This window comes from Ictalurus punctatus, chromosome 24, assembly GCF_001660625.3.
Source record: "Ictalurus punctatus breed USDA103 chromosome 24, Coco_2.0, whole genome shotgun sequence".
NCBI lineage: Eukaryota > Metazoa > Chordata > Actinopteri > Siluriformes > Ictaluridae > Ictalurus > Ictalurus punctatus.
Genome location: NC_030439.2, coordinates 15,561,124 through 15,579,677, shown reverse-complemented (window position 1 = coordinate 15,579,677; position 18,554 = coordinate 15,561,124). Strand labels below are relative to the sequence as shown.

Below are 18,554 nucleotides of genomic sequence, written 5' to 3'. Positions count from 1 at the left end.
CTTATATTTCTACCCTATTGCCCTTTAATTCGTCAGTATGATTTTGATGATTTTGTGACAATCTTGTTTTTTGTTGTTATTATTATTATTATTATTATTATTATATCTATTTATTGTCAGAAAACCTGTATGGTCTTTATTGCCATACGCACTCTCCCAGCCGTTCCCTGACTGTTAGCAGTGTTTTAAGCAGTAAAGCTGTACATCAAACCTTGTCAGCAGCTCAAATGGGTGGCAGGCCGTGTCCATGGGAAAGAGAGAATTAAAGGCTGCGATTGTGTTGGAGTAGAATAGAGCGGGGTTGGTGCCGGGTCATCAAGGTGTAGTGCAGCCGCTCTAATTGTTTTCCATCTCCACTCTCCTTCAGAACTGCCTGATTTATGGCAATTATCCATCTTTAGGATCATCTATCAACCTGGTAGTTGCTAGGCAATGGGAGCAGCTGCTTGTGTGTGTGTGTGTGTGTGTGTGTGTGTGTGTGTGTGTGTGTGTGTGTGTGTACATGTGTGTCTCAGTGTGTGTGTTTGGTCTGCTGAGTTTTCTGTCAGACACTCAACACAGGTTATGGTCTGGTCGAGACACCATAATGGGGGATTTAAAGAAACAAAGAACATTTTCGTTCCCTGCTGTTTTCTCCCAAACCCCCACCCCCTCCCTCGCCTCTCTCTCTCTCTCTCTCTCTCTGTCTCTCTCTCTCTCTCTCTCTCTCTCTCTCTCTCTCTCTCTCTCTCCCTCTCTCTCCACATGGGGGTCCTCTGTCTGCTTTGAGACTGTTGTGTCTCTCAGCACAGCATGTATAGAACCTTATCGGTGTCTCCTCAAAAGCCATGACGCAGGAGATCATCCCATGATATCCAGGCATGTTTGGGTTACATCGAGAACTCCAAGTGCTCGAACCTGGGACCGGATTTTTTTTTTATTATTTTTTTTTTTTTAAAGTGAGGTCCTTGCCAAAAAATGGGAGGATCTGCAAAAAAAAAAAAAAAAAAAAAACGTGCAGATGGGAGGAGGGACTGAGGTGCTTATGATCTAATGGCCATTGTCTCACAGCTGCACGGCTCCTCTGTGACAGCGGGGAAAGGTGATTTATAGACCGCACAGGCCCTCCACCCTCACACACACACACACACACACACACACACACACACACACACACACACACACACACACACACACACACACACACACACACACACAGTCTGAGAGGGAGAGGGAAAGGGACAGAGAGAGCATGCGAGGGAGCAAAAGGAGAGAAAAAGGGTAAAGCACTGCAATGCAGAAGCACCTGGGTGCAGAAATGACTTTTTTTCTTTCACACTACATGATCTAAGGCAAAATATGACCATAGGCAACAAAACACATTCAACAAGAATGACTAAATTACTGAAAGTGCAGTTAAGTATTCAAACATCTATAAAAAATATAAAAATGCATTTGATTTTCACACATTAGCAGTAGTGCTACACTGTGTTCATATCATAAACCATAGAAGGTGAAAGTTCACTTTATTAGCAAAAGAAATCCAGAGGAGGCAGTATTAGCATCTAGCATTTAGCCATAGCATTTAGGATTTTTGAGCTCTTACTACGGTGATGCAGAAAAGACCTAATAAAGTAGGTCTTTATTAAAGCTTTCCACATAAAGTAGCGTTAAATTCGAACACACACACAAAAAAATATGTCACTAAAGGGAAAAGATATGGAGTGTGAAAAACATGTATTTGCTGTTGCTAGCGGCTAGTTTCACTCTGACTTTACAGTATCGAGGTAAACTTTGACCTGTGAATTCACAAACCTCTTGTGAGCCAGTAGAAAACTAGTGGGCAGGACTGGTCTCTTAAAGAAAATGGAGTAGCTGCTAATTTTTAAGTAGCATCACAACAAAAACTTTTCCCTCACTGTTTTCTTTCTGCTGCTAAATAAGTAAATACCTACGACATACACTAGGATTCTATGGTAAAATTCAGTTGAAAAAAAAAATAATCTTTGTTCTCTTTTCTCTCTGTTTTCTTTTCACCTAGCTTCAAATCTGTTATGATTGTTTTTTAAGTTAGCAGTGTTGCTGCCTCTGTATTACAATTTGACCCAAACCTGAAACCATGTTTCAGTAGACATGCACTAGGTGACTAAACGATGAACATATTTTGGTGATTTTTTTTTTTTTTTTTTTTTTTTTGCCTTTGAATACAAATACTATAAAAATTCAAACGGTATTTGAACTTGAAATGAAAAGACAGCCCTTAGTCCTAAGTAGCTTCGCCATTAACCTTCAGATTGCATTGTGTTATCCTGTGTTATTCCTGTGATGATTTGTTTCATTGCAATTCTTATGCTTTTCAAAGAAATCTGTGCCACTTAACACTCTCAATATGAAACACCCAATCAATTAATCTAATTAATTCGTTCAGCCCACCATATTAATTCACGTCCATTATTAAGAGCTTCCTTTGACGTCTGCTTTTAATTTTAAGCAATACGCTCGAATTTCGGACTCGTCCCATAAACACTTCCTCGTTGAAGTGCTGATAATGATTTGTGTGAGACCTCTAGGTTAAGGTGCCCTCAATTACACAGCAATCATGAAATTCGGTGTTTAATTAGCCAAGCTGCAGATGCTTTTAGCTTCTCGCTGTTTATATCCCACAAAGGATGTCAGTAGTTTGACTGGGGAAGAGTTGAGCCTGAAATTTTAAAGTTAGCCCAATGTACAAGACAGGCCTCTCTCCCTCTCTCCCTCTCTCTCTCTCCAAGGGGACATAAATTTGGTGTGTAATGAACTTAGCTCACTTCTTATGCGTGAACGAGGTAGATTTGTAGTTAGGTGTGGTTTTTTTTGGACCGTAGGGCGTCTATCTGTTAGCTTGTCACCGTTTAGGGTCTTAGTTTTGATCCTGAGCTCAGGTTACTGTCTGTGTGGAGCTTCATATGTTCTCTTCTTTCCTCACACCTCCAAGAACCATGATGGTAGGTAGATTGACTATGAGAAATTGCCGCTAGGTGTGTGTGCTGAACTGGTGTCCCATCCAGGCTTCAAACCCAGGCTGCATCAGAAATCGCATACTGTGACAGTACCTACTGCATTCGATTCAGTACCTTCAGTACCTACTCCTCGGCTGTCGATACAGTACGTACTGATCAGTATAAATGGTAAGCATGAATACAATCCGCAGATTCGGCGCAGATTCTGACAGCTCTTCCGTGTCAGTCTCGTTGCATTGTGGGATAGCGCAGTATCCACAGTGTCCAGTGGTTCCATACGGCAGAATCGAGGTAGAAGCAGCAGGTCATCTTGGTATTTCTCGCCTTCTGTTTTATGAATACTGAGATATCGGACATACTACTCCTTTGGTGTACGGCTTTTCGCCTACTATGTAGTAGGGTAGTAGGGAAATTCGGGCTCTGGATCCACCATCACCTTGACAGAATAGATATGTTACTGAAGATGAATGACAGTAAAGGCAATCTGTTGCCCTCTGCTGGTATGGAGGATTATTTTTACACTCACACATTTGTGTCTATTAGTCTTTGGACTAATGCCCATTAACTTTTCATAAAAAGCGACAAAAAGCAGATTATTAATTACTTTTGTTTGGTACTTGCTTGGTGTGTCACGGTTACAGTTTATAATTTAATGATGTTAACGAATTCATTTTGCATATTAATCTGTAACACATGCTCTTAGGAATTGGACACAAATTATTTGACCGCTTTTTTTGTTTTTTTTGCTTTATAAATCACACGACTGTTATGTCACACCATTCCCCTCTAAAAGACTAGACCCTTACAGTCAATCCAGGCCTGTACATGATGGAACGCATTACCTCACTGATGTAAATTGCTGTTAACAATCTGCTAATTGAGCTCCTTCATTATTCATCGGGCGTTTTGATATCGGCATTTAGCAGGCTCGTGGGCGCGCGAGGACTCTGTTGTGGTGTACGTTGTGAAAGCGTCACGGCATGGCTAAAGGAGAACAGCAGAACTCGCATCTCCTCTCCGCTGATTCCCTGCCTATTGTTTGAAGCTAATGCAAAATGCACTGTCTATATGACCCATTTTAGCGGCCCATTAGCATAATTTGGCTGTCGCGTGGCCAGTGAGTTAATGTGCTTGCAAATGACAGGGAGAGTGTGTTATACGACCTTAGGGTTTTTAAAAATTAAATGACAAAGTGGGCCGCGCTTTGCATAAGTATGGGCTCGACATTCAGAGGCGCGCGCGTGTGCGCGCGTGTGTGTGTGTGTGTATACAGTAACAGTCATGTCTTTCTGCAAGGTGAGCAAGATATTTCGTATTTGTGGGTGAATATTTGAATTTGATTCATTCAGCAGTTTAAGAAATGTTACATATTCCAACGAAAACTTGATTTGTGGCTTTAGCAAGCACATATAAATTTGGTTTAATAGTTTTAAGTTACAAGATTACTAGATTTCATCTAAATTACTCCTGACACGTTTGTATTAGGAAAAAAAAAAAATCTCCTTTCACGTGGCTTCTAATCGTGCTCAGTGTAAAGCAGAGAGATAAAGAGAAAGCAGAGCGTGAAGCTGAATGGCACACCAGTTGTGCCAGACCCTGGAGTTATCCTGCCATATGGCGGCCTGTTCCGCTCGGGCCGGCCTCTCACGAGCTGCGTCACTTATAGACGAGATGGCGCCGTTCATTTTGAGACACCTCTCCACCGTATCCACAGCAACCCAGATCAGCGCCGGTGGGTGAGGAGAGGTAGGCTGGGTCGCTGTAAAAACGCCTGTCTGCACTTCAAAGCCTCCCTTTGTTTAGTCTGTAATAAAGTTAGATGTGGCTTGCGGTGAAAAGAGGCGAAAAAAAGAGAAAAAAAAACGACAAAGACGCTCCTCAGAGCGAAGGATTGTGTGCGAGATGATGAAAAATGTGAAGGCTTTCTGCACGCCGAGGTTCACGTTGGGCCAGGGGAAGGAGGTGGGGCGAGGGGGACGAATCCGAACCCCCGGAAATCTGTCCATCCCTATAGTGAGCTCGTTACTCCTCCACACAGTTCATTCATCAGTGACCGCGCTCCAAATGGAGGCTGTAATTATTAATCACCATTCACACACAGCACTACGAGCAGGGAAAAAGTGCTTACAAAGGGTTTAAATAGGTGCTGGACTCCCATGCAGAGCCGTGGACGGACAGATTTCAGGACCATCCACTGAACATTTTGGTCATATAACCTTGGCTTGAGTCATGTTAGGAGTAGGGGTGGGAATATTTATGGATGCTCATGATTTTGATTTTGATTTCAATTTTAATACATGGTTCATGGAAAATTCATGATTTTTCCATTACGCTCACGTCCTGCTTGTAGAACATAATATTATCGTTTTCATCCATCATGAGAGACATTAGCCTTGTATTTTTTCATTTGGGCTGTCAGAACAAATTTGTACACTGATTAAAATTATATATATATATATATATATATATATATATATATATATATATATATATATATATATATATATATATATATTTTTTTTTTTTTTTTTTTCACATATTCAAAAGCAAAAAGTTCACGTTTGGATTGTTTAAATTCTCACACACTATCGTCAGAGGAGTAAAGGTTCTAATAAGTGCAGATTAATTTTTATTTTTTAGTTAAGTTAATAAGTTAATTAAATAATTTTAAAAAAAACAGCAAACAAACAAAAAACAAAAACAAAAGTATGCATCGTAAAAGTAAAAGTTTGGGGCTTCTATTTTGAATTATTTTCAAACAATTTTCATTGCAAATTGTATTATCATCAAGAACTTTTAAATATTTACATGAATTTCGGAATTTCTGTCATTTATCTCACACGTTTGCTTTAATGACAGTGTACACTCGCACATGTTGGTGTAAAACCTGGTGATCCACATTAGATCAAATCCATCGTACATTGTTAACAATTTCCAACAAATACCTCTCAAATCCGAGGCCAAATCTCAAACTGCAGTTTTATTTTAAGGGGAGTATTGTGCACTATGCAGTTTCTTCAATGCCATTAAGTTATACCCTTAGTAGTGAGCATATATAGTGATTAGAAATTAATTTGGGATGTGGCTTCACCGTAAATGATTCATGTACATATGAAACACAAATTTATGATAAATACGTAAGAAAATAGCATGAATTGTTTTAAATTAAAGTCAGTTGATGTTTTTTTTTTTTTTTAAAAGACACAGGATGCAATTCTACAAACAGTGGTGTTGTCTGTGACTGTGTACAATTATACTCATTAATATTTAAATGAATTTAAGATAAAAACGAAAAGAAGTTATTCAAATTTGGCCTAGCTTCATGTTTCAGTTTCATCCAAAACTGTGGAACTGTTGAATTTTTTTTTTTTTTTTTTTTTTTTTTTTTTTGGGTGATGCTTCGAGGAATCAATTATTTTTCCTATCCCTAGTCCAGTGAGTGTTTCTTTAAACTTACTGAAGGCTGTAAGCATTCTACAGCAGACATACATGATCACTGCAGGCCATGAGCAGACTGGATCAAACAGCATCGCGCTGCTCCAACCGGCGTGCAGAAAGAGGGGGGCGAGAGACAGAGAGAGAAAGAGATTGCTGCATTCCCACTGACATGCTGTGCATTACCATAATTGGCTTTTCTACATGATAGGACAGAGGAAATAATAATGTCATTTTATTTACAGCCTTCAGTGTCCTGGCCTCCCCCCCACCACCACCACCACATTTTCTCTCCCTCTTCCTCTCGCTCTCGCGATCCCTCTCTCCATCTCACCGTCCGCCACTTCAGCGGGCCGCCTAGGTCATATGACGTGGGTTGATCAGACCTGTCCAAAGGCATCAGAGCTGAGTGGCATGTAATGGAGACCCGGTGACAAACCACATTGGCCAGCCAAATAAGACTTGCCAGTTTTCCCATTAAAATGTCGGCTAAACAGCGTGGCTCTCCGCTGGCCACTCCAAAACCACTCTGACCGGCTAAATCAGCCGACGGAGAGGCGCCTGAATTGGACATTAGTACTGCAAATGACTGCGGTGATTGCCCCCTCTCCTGCTAAGTAAAATAAATAAATAAGGAAGGGGAGGGGTGGAAAGGTGGAAGATGCCACTTGTAGTAGGAGACACTCGGGCTGATGGCGGATTCTGCACATCTGCACACATCCTTTCAGCATCAGTCCTGTTTCATTTCCCTGGATTTTGGGGCATGCCATATGCGTGCACATATTAACATTGGCAGGCTTGTTCTGACCTCATGGCATCCATCCATCCAACCCGTAGCCTGTAGAAGATGTATGGAATCAGAATAGTCTAATTAAACATAAATCAGCAATTTATGTGGTTATGGATCAATAAATGTTCAGAAATAGTTGCACAAGTAAACATTGATTTCAATAAACGCCACACAAATGCAGATTTGTAAGAGCTCTTGTTTGTGAATGTTGTTATCTTTAGCATATCAGGCATGTTTTCTAGTTCAGCCAATCACATTACATCTGTGTTTAGACCTACGAATGAAAGCCAGCTTGGTATTATCCCTTAGAAATCTATAGTTTGTGACCACATTTGAATTTATTCAGTATTTATTACTAATCTTGCACTTTTTTTTTCTTTTTAATGAGATGATTCCATAGAGATGCAGCCCTGGAAATTTTGGACACGTTTCCAAAAAATAATGGTTTAACAATGCCTGAACGTCATAAATCTAAGATTGTTTTGGCCTTTCGTAAAGTCTAACAAAACTGAGTCAGAAGAAACACACATGCCATGTGTGAAACACCAGCGCTGTGTTCACTGAACGTAATTAAGCTTTACCTGAGTAAACGTTCAGTTTTTTTTACCTTTGTTGCATGTATATGGAAAAAGTAAGTCGGCTCAGGATAGCATAAGGCTGATGCTTTAGTGTAGTGTGTGTGTGTGTATACATACATATGAGATATTTGGATGAAAGTCTACAGTGTCGAAGGCATATTCTACATCTCATCTTTGTTGGTTGTGACAGTGAAACTGTGTGTGTGTATGTGTGTGTGTATGTGTATCTGTGTGTGAGACTTGCTCATGTCCTGCTCATGTCCCGTCGCTGTGTCACCTGTCCAAACTCTGTGAGGTCTCAGCAGCCACCGTGACAGCTCCGCTCTGGACACAGATGGCCTCGCTCTCCTTCTGCACCACACACACACACACACACACACATGCACAAACACAAGCTGACACATCTCCTCTGATTATTTTAGATATTGCTTTGTACATTATCCCTAAACATGTCTTTCGATTCCTTTTAGATCAAAATGAAGATAAAATTTAGATTTGGATAAAAATGTAACTTTTATATATATATATATATATATATATATATATACACTTTGATGTATATTTTTCTATATTGAATAATAAACTGCTTGGCACATTCACAGAAATGTCAGTAGACAAAAGAAAAAGGTGCAGAAACATTTTGATTCTCAAATTAATTGTAAACATACCTAACCATATCTTCCCCTGGTAAACCAGTGCATTTCGCATATCCTGCATTTGCATACTGCAACCTGATTGGCTCTTACATTTTATTATGCAAGAATACAGTTTTTAGCTCACATGTTCAATTTGATTTCTTGCTCCCTTTGTTTCTTAAAGAAATAACAGGAAGCATGCTGCAGTCACAATTTTTGCATTTCAGTATTAGCACAAATGAACTCCCCTGAAAGAACGTAATAATAATAATAAGAAGAAGAAGTAGAAGAAGAAGAAGAATGTTTTAAGAAATTTAGCATAACTTTAAATAATGCTGTAATGTATTCAGGACATAATTAAAGGACACAAATGTTCTCATCATCTATCAACATAGTTAATAGCTCATTAAAACTATATCATCTCATTTTGAACAATATCCAGAAATGGAACTTTCCTATCCGCTAGCGCAGCAGCTTCCTCTTTTCCATCACTACTCCTTCTTTTAATTGTATGTATTCTTGAACACTTCTGTCCTTTTCTCACCCTTGACAGTACAATGTGTGGGTTTTTATTTTTTATTATGTTTTTTTTTTTTTTTAAATACTTTGTTGATTGACAAACACAACAAGGCCCCCCTCCTCCCCTCCTCCCCCCGTAATCCCTCTTTCTTTGTTCGTCGTGACGCTTAAAAGCAGAGGCTCAATGAAAGATGTCAGCAGTCAAATTTCTGATTGGGTTATTAAGTGTGAGCGCCGTTGCGATCGTCTGGCGGCTCCTTGACGCAGATGGAGGGGAGGAAGAAGAAAAATTGCCAAGTCGGGCCTTGAAGGCTTGATGCGCGGACAGTGACACGCCAGCACGCGTTGCCTGTCACACGCCACGTGGCGTCAAAGGCTGAAGAGACGTGTTCGTTTTAGTGTCAGCTTCTGCCCATCTTTCTGCGAATGGTTCCCTCTCTCTCTCTCTCTCTTGTCTCTCTCTAGTATGCACTCTCTCTCTCTCTCTCTCTCTCTCTGTAATTATAGTGAAGAAGAAAGTTCTCTTTTCTTGTTGTTTTAATGTGATAAGCTGTCGTAAGTGCTGCATTGACTTGAGGGAATTAGCCGGGCTGCGCTCCTCCGGGCGAATATTCCTTTCGCTGCAATTTCCGATAACTGAGTTATTTGACAGTTTGTAATGTTTATTTCAATGAGTGCTGTTGCTTTACGCCGCCTGCTTGATTTCTCAGCGGGCCTCATGGATTGATATCGGTGAAAAGTTTAAAGCCGAGCTCAGATCAGCCTTCAGCGGTGTCATGCCAATTAAGTACTTAAATGAAGGATTAGTCGCTATAAAATTAATATATACTGTACACTTGCTAGACATTGGTTCATATTAATAAAAATGTAAAAAGAGTAACTACACCTCCTTTTACACAGGCGTCAGTCAGTCAGTTGCAGCTGCTCCTGCGTCTCTCCCCCAGCTTCTCGTACGTAGCCATAAGTGGCAGCTAACAAACATCAGGTATCACGTCCGGTCTGATTACAGTACGCTCAGTAGCACGCTGTTTGAAGCTGACAGCACATCTGCTTGGAGCGCCTCAGACGGATCCTGGCATCTAGGACAGATAGCTGCTGGTGGCTCGCTGAGATAAAGGAGCAACTCTCAACACTGTCTGTCTCGTTCCCTTCTCTTCACTATCTCCCTGCCTGCGTCCCCGCTCGTGCCGTCTCCTCCTCTGCTCCCTCTTTTCCTCCTCTGTCTCTTTCGATTGCCTTCAAACCTGTACAGGCTGTTTTTAGAGATTCAGCTGTGTTGTGTTGTGTTGTGTTCAAAATGGCTGATAAGAACAAACCCCCTCAGACACACTTCCTGCATTGGGGAGAAAAGGGTTTTTCAGTGCTGGACACATTCCGAACACACACACATACACGTACACACACACACACACACACACACACACACACAGACGCAGAGGTGCTTTGATGTGTTTTTCGCTGCTCATTTTGTTTATCTCCTGATGCAGATCGAAGGCAGCTGATGAAACAGGAATTTAATCCAACCATTCCTCATTACAATCTTGGTCTCATGGTCCTTTATTCACTTTTCATTAAGCAAATTAAACAAATAATGTACCTCTCGAACTCTTTCCCTCTCTCTTTCCCTTTCTCTATCTTTCTGGCTGCTGTGACAGTGTGCTATTATTCTGTTTTCTGTCACTGCTCATGTTGCCTGCAATACATGGAAACAGTTTTTTTTGTCTCGAAAATGAAACCTTACATTTGAGAACCCCGGGGTATTTTTTGTTGCATTTCGGCAATATCTCAATTTGGATGTATGTAATAATAGAAAGAGAACGTTATTTACCAACAGTGTGTTAAATCATAAAGTCGCATCATTTAATCATAAACGTACTTGGCATTTCTTTAAATAACAGACTTAATAACATTTGGTAATGATCCATCTATCCTTAAACAATTCAAGTTCATTTAAATAGCAGGGTTTGTTTTGTGCTTCGGTAAATTTCCATTTAATTCAACATTCATGAATCAGTAATGAATGGATATCAGAGACTAATTAAAAGAGACTGAAAGTACGGCGAGTTGTACAAATCTCCTACTAATTGATGACTAACCGTGGTCTTATTTAAGCTCAATGCTATATTAGATCATAGCATGTAAACAGTATCTCAAGTGAACTTTAATTGTTAGGCAGTAAAATGAATCTTCATTGACTTCATCGCACTCACGGCGTCATAACAACCGCTCTTAACAGAAAATAAAATGATTTACAGTTTTAGAATTTGGTCCATTCAGACGCGAAATATTCTCAGTCGCAATCAGAGTGGAAGCCAGTCCAGGTTTTCCATCATTCCCTGCTCTCTCTGTCTTTTTACTCATACATTCTCAGACATGCACATACACCGAGGCAGCACACACAGTGGACTCCCAGAGATTTAGTACAACATGGACCGTGACAACAAGACATGTCATTTCCACTCGTGCTTCGGCACGACACACTGCAAGAACTTCTACTACTGCTGCCAACTACACTGTGTGCAGCACCGCATCTTTGGCAATAACTCAGATGCAGTCTCCTGCCCAGAAAAGCCTGACTTGAGTGGCACAGTGGTGGGGGAAACTGGATCAAAGTCACTCACAGTCTGTGCCCTCTAACTACGAGGGAGAGAGTCAGAGAGAGAAATCATACTTTTTGTGTTGGTAGTATGACTTGCCCGGTAAATGGGACAGCTACTATAGACATGTAGATATAGACATAGCGATTCATTTGAGATTTCGGTGGCCTCGTTTAAATTTGACCATAAAAGAAGTGATCAACAATTGTATAGTCTTACCACAACATTATCTGGCCAGTAACTCTGCAGTAATAAGATCTGTAGTATTGGGATAAAAATGCTGGTTATTCACATGATAAATGCTCAGTAGAAATGGATTTTGCTTTCTAATTTTCAGCTAGGCACTCCATGAAGCATTTTTTTTCCAAACACCTGTCTGATCTCATTTTTTTTATATAATGTTCTTTTTTGCTGTTGTCCCTGGTTTTCATCCTCAAGGGGACTTATTTTTCTTGCTCATCCATGCTCTTCTTTACCCTTGCTGAGCTGTAATATTCAATAGCTTTGTTAGTCTCAGCAGTGAAGGATACTATCTATCATAGTCAAGATATGGATGTTTGCCACTTTATAATTGCAAACCTGTGTCCTCTGCCAGGACTATTGACAAGAAATCTCTTTAGGATCATTATGTAGGCGTGCAAGCACACATGCAGGGAAATTTCAAACATCAAATAATGCCTTAGAAACCTCAAAATAACTTTCAACAACTTAATCCATTTTGAAAGTTGCATTTTCTCTCCTTTTGAACCTTCTGCTTCATCATCATTTTTTTTCTCTTTTTTTCTGCTTTGGGTTTTCACAGCCTACGTGCCTGAGGACGAGCTGAAGGCAGCCAAGATCGATGAGGAGCACCTGCAGGATGATGGCCTCTCCTTAGATGGCCAGGACACAGAGTACCTGTGCAACGAAGAGGAGGATCCACGTGAGCAGCTGAGCTACCAGAACTCCCCTCTCAGCAATGGCACCAACCCTGATGCCGGGTACGGCTCACCCCTTAGTGACACCAGCGACCACCTGGCCGATTTTAAAAGTACCTCATCCAAAGAGGGCCAGGAGAGGGATGAGGACATGGAGACAGAGCCTGGTCTTTCTGTGCAAGACAGCTTGGCAAAGATGAAAGCCGCCTATGCAAACTTGATCTCGAATGCCTCATGGTCTAGCATCACAAGGGACATTATAAAAAGCAAACAAGTTAATGTCAGCAACAACAGTACCACCAGTAACCACAAGGGGAGCAATAGCATTATGAATAGTCATGCAACTAACATTAACAGCAGTGGAAGCAGTAGCGTTAGCACAGCTAGTGTTAGTGCCACAACCAGCACCACCCCAAGCAACACTTCTGCCAGTGCCACCACTTTAACCAGTAATAGCAATGGGAATGTAAGTGGTACCAGTAGTGGAAGTGTCTCTTATGACTGGCACCAGGCTGCACTTGCTAAAACATTACAGCATACACCATACCACCTTCTGCCAGAACCCAGTCTTTTCAGCACAGTGCAACTGTACCGGCAAAACAATAAGCTGTATGGGCCAGTATTTACTGGTGCCAGCAAATTTAGATGCAAGGACTGCAGTGCAGCTTATGACACACTGGTAGGCCTCACAGTACACATGAATGAAACAGGCCATTACCGTGATGACAATAAAGATCAGGAGGATGACATGGGCAAGAAATGGTCCAAGCCAAGGAAGCGTTCCTTGATGGAGATGGAGGGCAAAGAGGATGCTCAGAAAGTCTTAAAGTGCATGTACTGTGGACACTCATTTGAATCTCTGCAAGACCTAAGTGTCCACATGATCAAAACAAAACACTACCAGAAAGTGCCTCTCAAAGAACCAATGCCAGCTCTTGCCTCAAAGCTGGTGCCCTCTACCAAAAAACGAGTCTTTCATGACCTAGTGTCGCCCTGTTCACCCGAGTCCATCACTAGCACAACAGGTGTTCCACTGACAGAATCCACACCCACCAAAGACCAAAAGGTTACTAATCCCTATGTTACTGCTAACAATCGATATGGCTATCAGAACGGTGCAAGTTACACCTGGCAGTTTGAAGCCAGAAAAGCCCAGATCCTCAAGTGTATGGAATGTGGAAGTTCCCATGACACCTTGCAGCAGCTTACAGCTCATATGATGGTGACAGGACATTTCCTCAAAGTCACCAACTCTGCTTCAAAAAAGGGGAAACAGTTAGTGTTTGACCCGGTGGTGGAGGAAAAAATTCAATCCATTCCTCTTCCACCAACCACCACACGTCTACCAGTTCCAACTATCAAGTCGCAAATAGACTCTCCGTTACAGACCTCTACAACTGAAGAGAGGAAGGATTCACATGAGGAGAAAAAAGAGGTGAATGAGCCAGAGAGGAAAATTAAAGAAGAAAAGGAGGACCCATCTGACAAACCGGAGAACTCTGAAAAACCTGGCCAGTACAAATATCTCAGAGAAGAGGATTTGGAAGAGACTCCGAAAGAGGGTCTTGATATTCTCAAGTCTCTGGAAAATACTGTTTCCAGTGCAATAAGCAAGGCTCAGACAGGTACCCCTACATGGGGTGGTTATCCAAGCATCCATGCTGCCTACCAGCTCCAAGGGTCAATGAAGTCTCTCGCTGCTGTCCAGAGTGTCAAAATGCAACCCACATTCAGTGCTAGTAGCTTGAAGTCTTTGTCAACTGAAACCAGTGCCCTCATCCATTCCCCAGGAAGCCCGTCCCCACCTCCAAACCATAAGAGCAATGTCTTAGCCATGGAAGAGTTAGTGGAGAAAGTCACAGGAAAAATTGTGTCTAAAAAGGAGAAGGAGGAGAAGCCTTGTGAACGCATCCCAAAACATGTCTCTACACCATCACCGTCACCTGTACCCAAGGAGAAAAAAGACTTCCCTCAGCCAACTGACCTTAGCAAGCCTACAAAGAATGGCATCACTGAGGAGACTGAGTCAGTTGGTAAGGAAGGGGAACAAATAGAGCATTATGCTGAAACTCCAGACAAGAACGGAATGGACTCCATCAAAACGCAAGTCAGCAATGGGTGCAGTAGTTTGGGAATAATCACTGAGCACTCACCAGAACAGCCTTTAGTTAACCATCTCAGTGCACTGCAGTCCATCATGAACACTCACTTAGGCAAGGCATCCAAAACCGTCAGCCCATTGTTAGACCCATTAGCAATGCTGTACAAAATCAGCAACAACATGGTGGAGAAACCTTTTTACAGTCCAACTCAGGTTAAGCAAGTTGACTCCATCAATAGATGCTATGACAACGAAGACCAGCCGATAGACTTGACAAAATCCAAGAACAGCAATGGGCGTCCAAACAACAGCTCCTCCACTGTCATAAGCAACAGTAGCAACAGTGGAATTCCTAACAGTAATCGACCCATTCTTTCCAACTTATCTGAATCGCTGTCTTCCCCTCTGAGGGAAAATGCCTTGATGGACATCTCGGACATGGTGAAAAACCTCACAGGCCGCCTGACACCAAAGTCATCGACACCCTCTTCTATCTCGGAGAAGTCAGAAGCAGATGGCAGTGCATTTGAGGATGCCCTGGAGGACTTCACCCATGTCCAAAAGAGGAAAGGGAGGCAGTCTAACTGGAACCCTCAACACTTGCTGATCCTACAGGCTCAGTTTGCGTCCAGCCTTCGTGAAACTCCAGAGGGGAAGTTTGTCATCACAGACCTGGGTCCTCAGGAGCGTGTACATATCTGTAAGTTCACAGGTCTCTCAATGACCACAATCTCGCACTGGCTCGCCAATGTGAAGTACCAGCTCAGGCGGACGGGCGGAACCAAGTTTCTAAAGAACATCGACTCCGGCCAGCCTCTGTTCTTGTGCAGTGACTGCGCCTCCCAGTTCAGAACTCCCTCCACTTACATTAGCCACTTAGAATCTCATTTAGGCTTCAGTTTAAAGGACCTGTCAAAGTTGTCTATAGACCTTATGAGAGAGCAGCAAGCAGTCACAAAAATGATAACGGACAAGACTTTCAGTTCCCTCGGCTTGAACGAGGACGAGTCTAATTCCATTTATCAGTGCAAACTGTGCAATAGGACTTTTGTCAGCAAACATGCAGTTAAGCTGCACCTCAGCAAAACGCATGGCAAGTCTCCAGAGGACCACTTGATCTTTGTGTCCGAGCTTGAAAAGTTAGATAAAGCGTAGAGGGGCAGGCCAGTGGCAGTGAAGTGACTGACTTGAGAATCATTGCACTACATCACTGTTCTGCACTGCATACGAACTGAGCCTTCAGTCAAAATTGATTCAAACTTTTGTTGTGCAACTGCCGGACTGGACCATGATCTGTCTCTCCTTTTTCAGTTGTTGCTGGGGTTTTTTTTTCTCACTCTGTTGATTTCTATATCTTACTTTGTATTGTATTTATATATGTGTTAATTATGTGCATGTTTTTTTTCCCTAGTGAGTCCAGATTTGAACAAATTTTCCACTGTTTGTACTTTGTGGAATTGAGAATGAGACCAGCATGGTATCCATGGGCATGGTCAAAACAAGGCTGTAACATGTGAAAACAAGGAATACTACATGCATTTCGTTGAATCAATCATCCCTTATTCTTAAAATAACTGACAATTTCAGCAAACAAGTGTGCAGAAGCTATAAAGCATATATATAGAGAGTATTGAGTTATTGTTTTGAGTTTAAATTCCCAAATTTGACTTTAGGCCAACAATACCAACATCCCATTAAATCACTGAAAATATACAAAAGGCAGCGTTGTATCTTTAAAACTTCAACGGATAAGGATTGACTGGCTGCTTCAGATGATACACTTTGTGTTTTAAATGATTTTGTTTGAACATTTTTGTTAAATCAGTTGGTTTTGTTGTTAAGTATCTTTTTTTACTGTAGCAATTTGGAAATGTATGCTTTGGTACCGACTTTTCTCTTTCTATAGGTTTGCTTCGATTTTAACCTGTAAAGACTTAATCAAATCCTTATATACAGTACATATATATTTAAATGATCTGCAATGATGTACATGTACATTTTTCCATCATCATATCTTGCCAGTTGCCGCAGCTTTGTTTGTATGGTGTGCATTCTTTTATATTGTCATTTTATATATAGTAAACAAAAAGGAAATAATTATGTAAATAGATATATATGCAGACGGTATGTGAACAGTAGCGCTGATGTTCATCCTTTTGGTCCTCCAGTGTGGTTAATATTAATTGGTTTGATGGAATGCATCCTCTGATGCACATAATGCCTGACTGAAAAAAGAGCAATGCACAACAGGAAAACCAGTGCATTTCAATGTTTTTAAATCATACCATTGTGAAATGTCTCATCAACACATAAAAATATTGTTTTTGTCTCTCAATTGTAAAATAAATCCTGAGATTTCTTGACTAAGTCTCCATTCTTTAATTGTTCTGTTCAGATCATGTGATTATGTTATTATGGCATTCGCAGCAAGCAAGAGCGTTTGAAAAAGTTCAGTCTAGTATATTGGAGGGTTCATAAGTTTGTCCCTATGGGGGGACTCTTAAATCCTTTGAGAAAAAGATCTGTCCAAAGTCCCCCTGAGAAACAATGTTAGTCCTAGTGGGCCTGGACAATTTCGAATTGGGGTCCTAGAATCTCTGCAAAATTGTATTCATTCATTTGTCTTTAGTCGGCAAGTGACGGCAGGAATACACCCTGAAAGAGGCAAAAATCCATTCATTACAGGGCACCATGCACACTCATTCACACTTATGAGCCCTTTGGTATAACCAGTCTACCTATTGGTATGGTTTCGGGAGGTGGGAGGAAAGTAGAGGACCTGCAGAAACCCACACAGACAGAGGGAAAATATTAAATGCTACACAGACAGTAACCCAACCGCTGTATCAAACCAGGGACCCTGCAGCTATGAGGTGGTAACGCTCCCAGCCACACCACCATGCCATCCTGCAAAAGGCTATGTTCAACGATAAAATTTTGGGATTTGGTTTCAACGAGCCAGAGAGTGTGCCAACACTGAGCATAGAATACATTATTTAAATAATTTTTTCAGGCTAAATGTTCCAGTACAGTTTCATCTTTGTGAAAGTTGACAATTCAGCATTAACATCTTGTGTTGTGTGTAAATGAGGGAATATTTCCAGGGACAAATGCTGCTGAAAACACACTCACCAAAAGTAGGAGGAAAAAAAAAGAATATTTGGATTTAATGCATCCATCCAAGACTGCAGGCAGGAACAAAAACACACACATAGATCTAGATCCCTCTTTTGTTAAGGAATTTAACACAATCCCTGTACACATTCTATGTAAATTAGTATAATCACAACAAATGTTACAATGCGTGTACCTGGAGAGCCAACCGGAACATCAGCAGATAGATGCCATTTAAGCAGATTTGCCTACTCCAAGAAAAAAAATTTCCACAGGGTATTTCTTAAGGTTTTCTGACTTTATAGGAAAATGTCCAATATCTTATGGGAATCCAACAATTTATTCTTTTCAACTCAATTACTGGGTGATTATGCCTATGGACAATGGAGCTTTAGAGCGTTAGAAAACCTGAGGGAGCCAATGACTGATATACATGGTGTTTGCACAATAATCTAATCCTCCATTTGCAGCAGCTTTGGGGAGTTGCCGTAGCAAACCTCTGGTTAGTTGTCCTATTTGAGAATACAATCTCACTCAAATTGGCATGTTTTGATTTCCCAGTAGTCCCATAGTGTGTATGCCGAGCCTCAGCGTCGAAGTTCTGCTTTCCTTCAATTACTGCAATTTGTCATTCAAATGGTCCTTGCTGAAAGAAATGTACTTTTGTCAGAAATCAAAATGCGCACGCATAAAATAAAATTCGTTTTACAACCTAGGTCATAAAATTGTGTTGTACATGAACATTAAAAAAAAAAAAAAAAACTCAAGTGCTGATTGTCCAATCTGCACGAGAGAGAACGAGCGTTAAAAGTTTATGCCATCCGTTTCAATCAAGTGAAGGTGCAAGAAAACCTTGAGACCAAGTTGGGAGTTAAACAGACTTAACAAAG

The 18,554-nt window shown here is 41.1% G+C and overlaps 1 protein-coding gene across 2 annotated transcripts in view; it reads left to right on the top strand.

Annotated features, from left to right (window-relative positions):
* tshz1 (teashirt zinc finger homeobox 1) overlaps positions 1–16,913 on the top strand; it is a 48,216-nt gene extending 31,303 nt beyond the window's left edge. For both annotated transcript variants that reach the window (XM_017454855.3, XM_053675325.1), the window contains one exon: positions 12,335–16,913. In XM_017454855.3, the coding sequence (XP_017310344.1) occupies positions 12,335–15,705 (3,371 nt within the window). In that variant the 3' untranslated portion in view covers positions 15,706–16,913. The remainder of the gene's footprint in view (positions 1–12,334) is intronic.
* Positions 16,914–18,554: the final 1,641 nt, after the last annotated feature.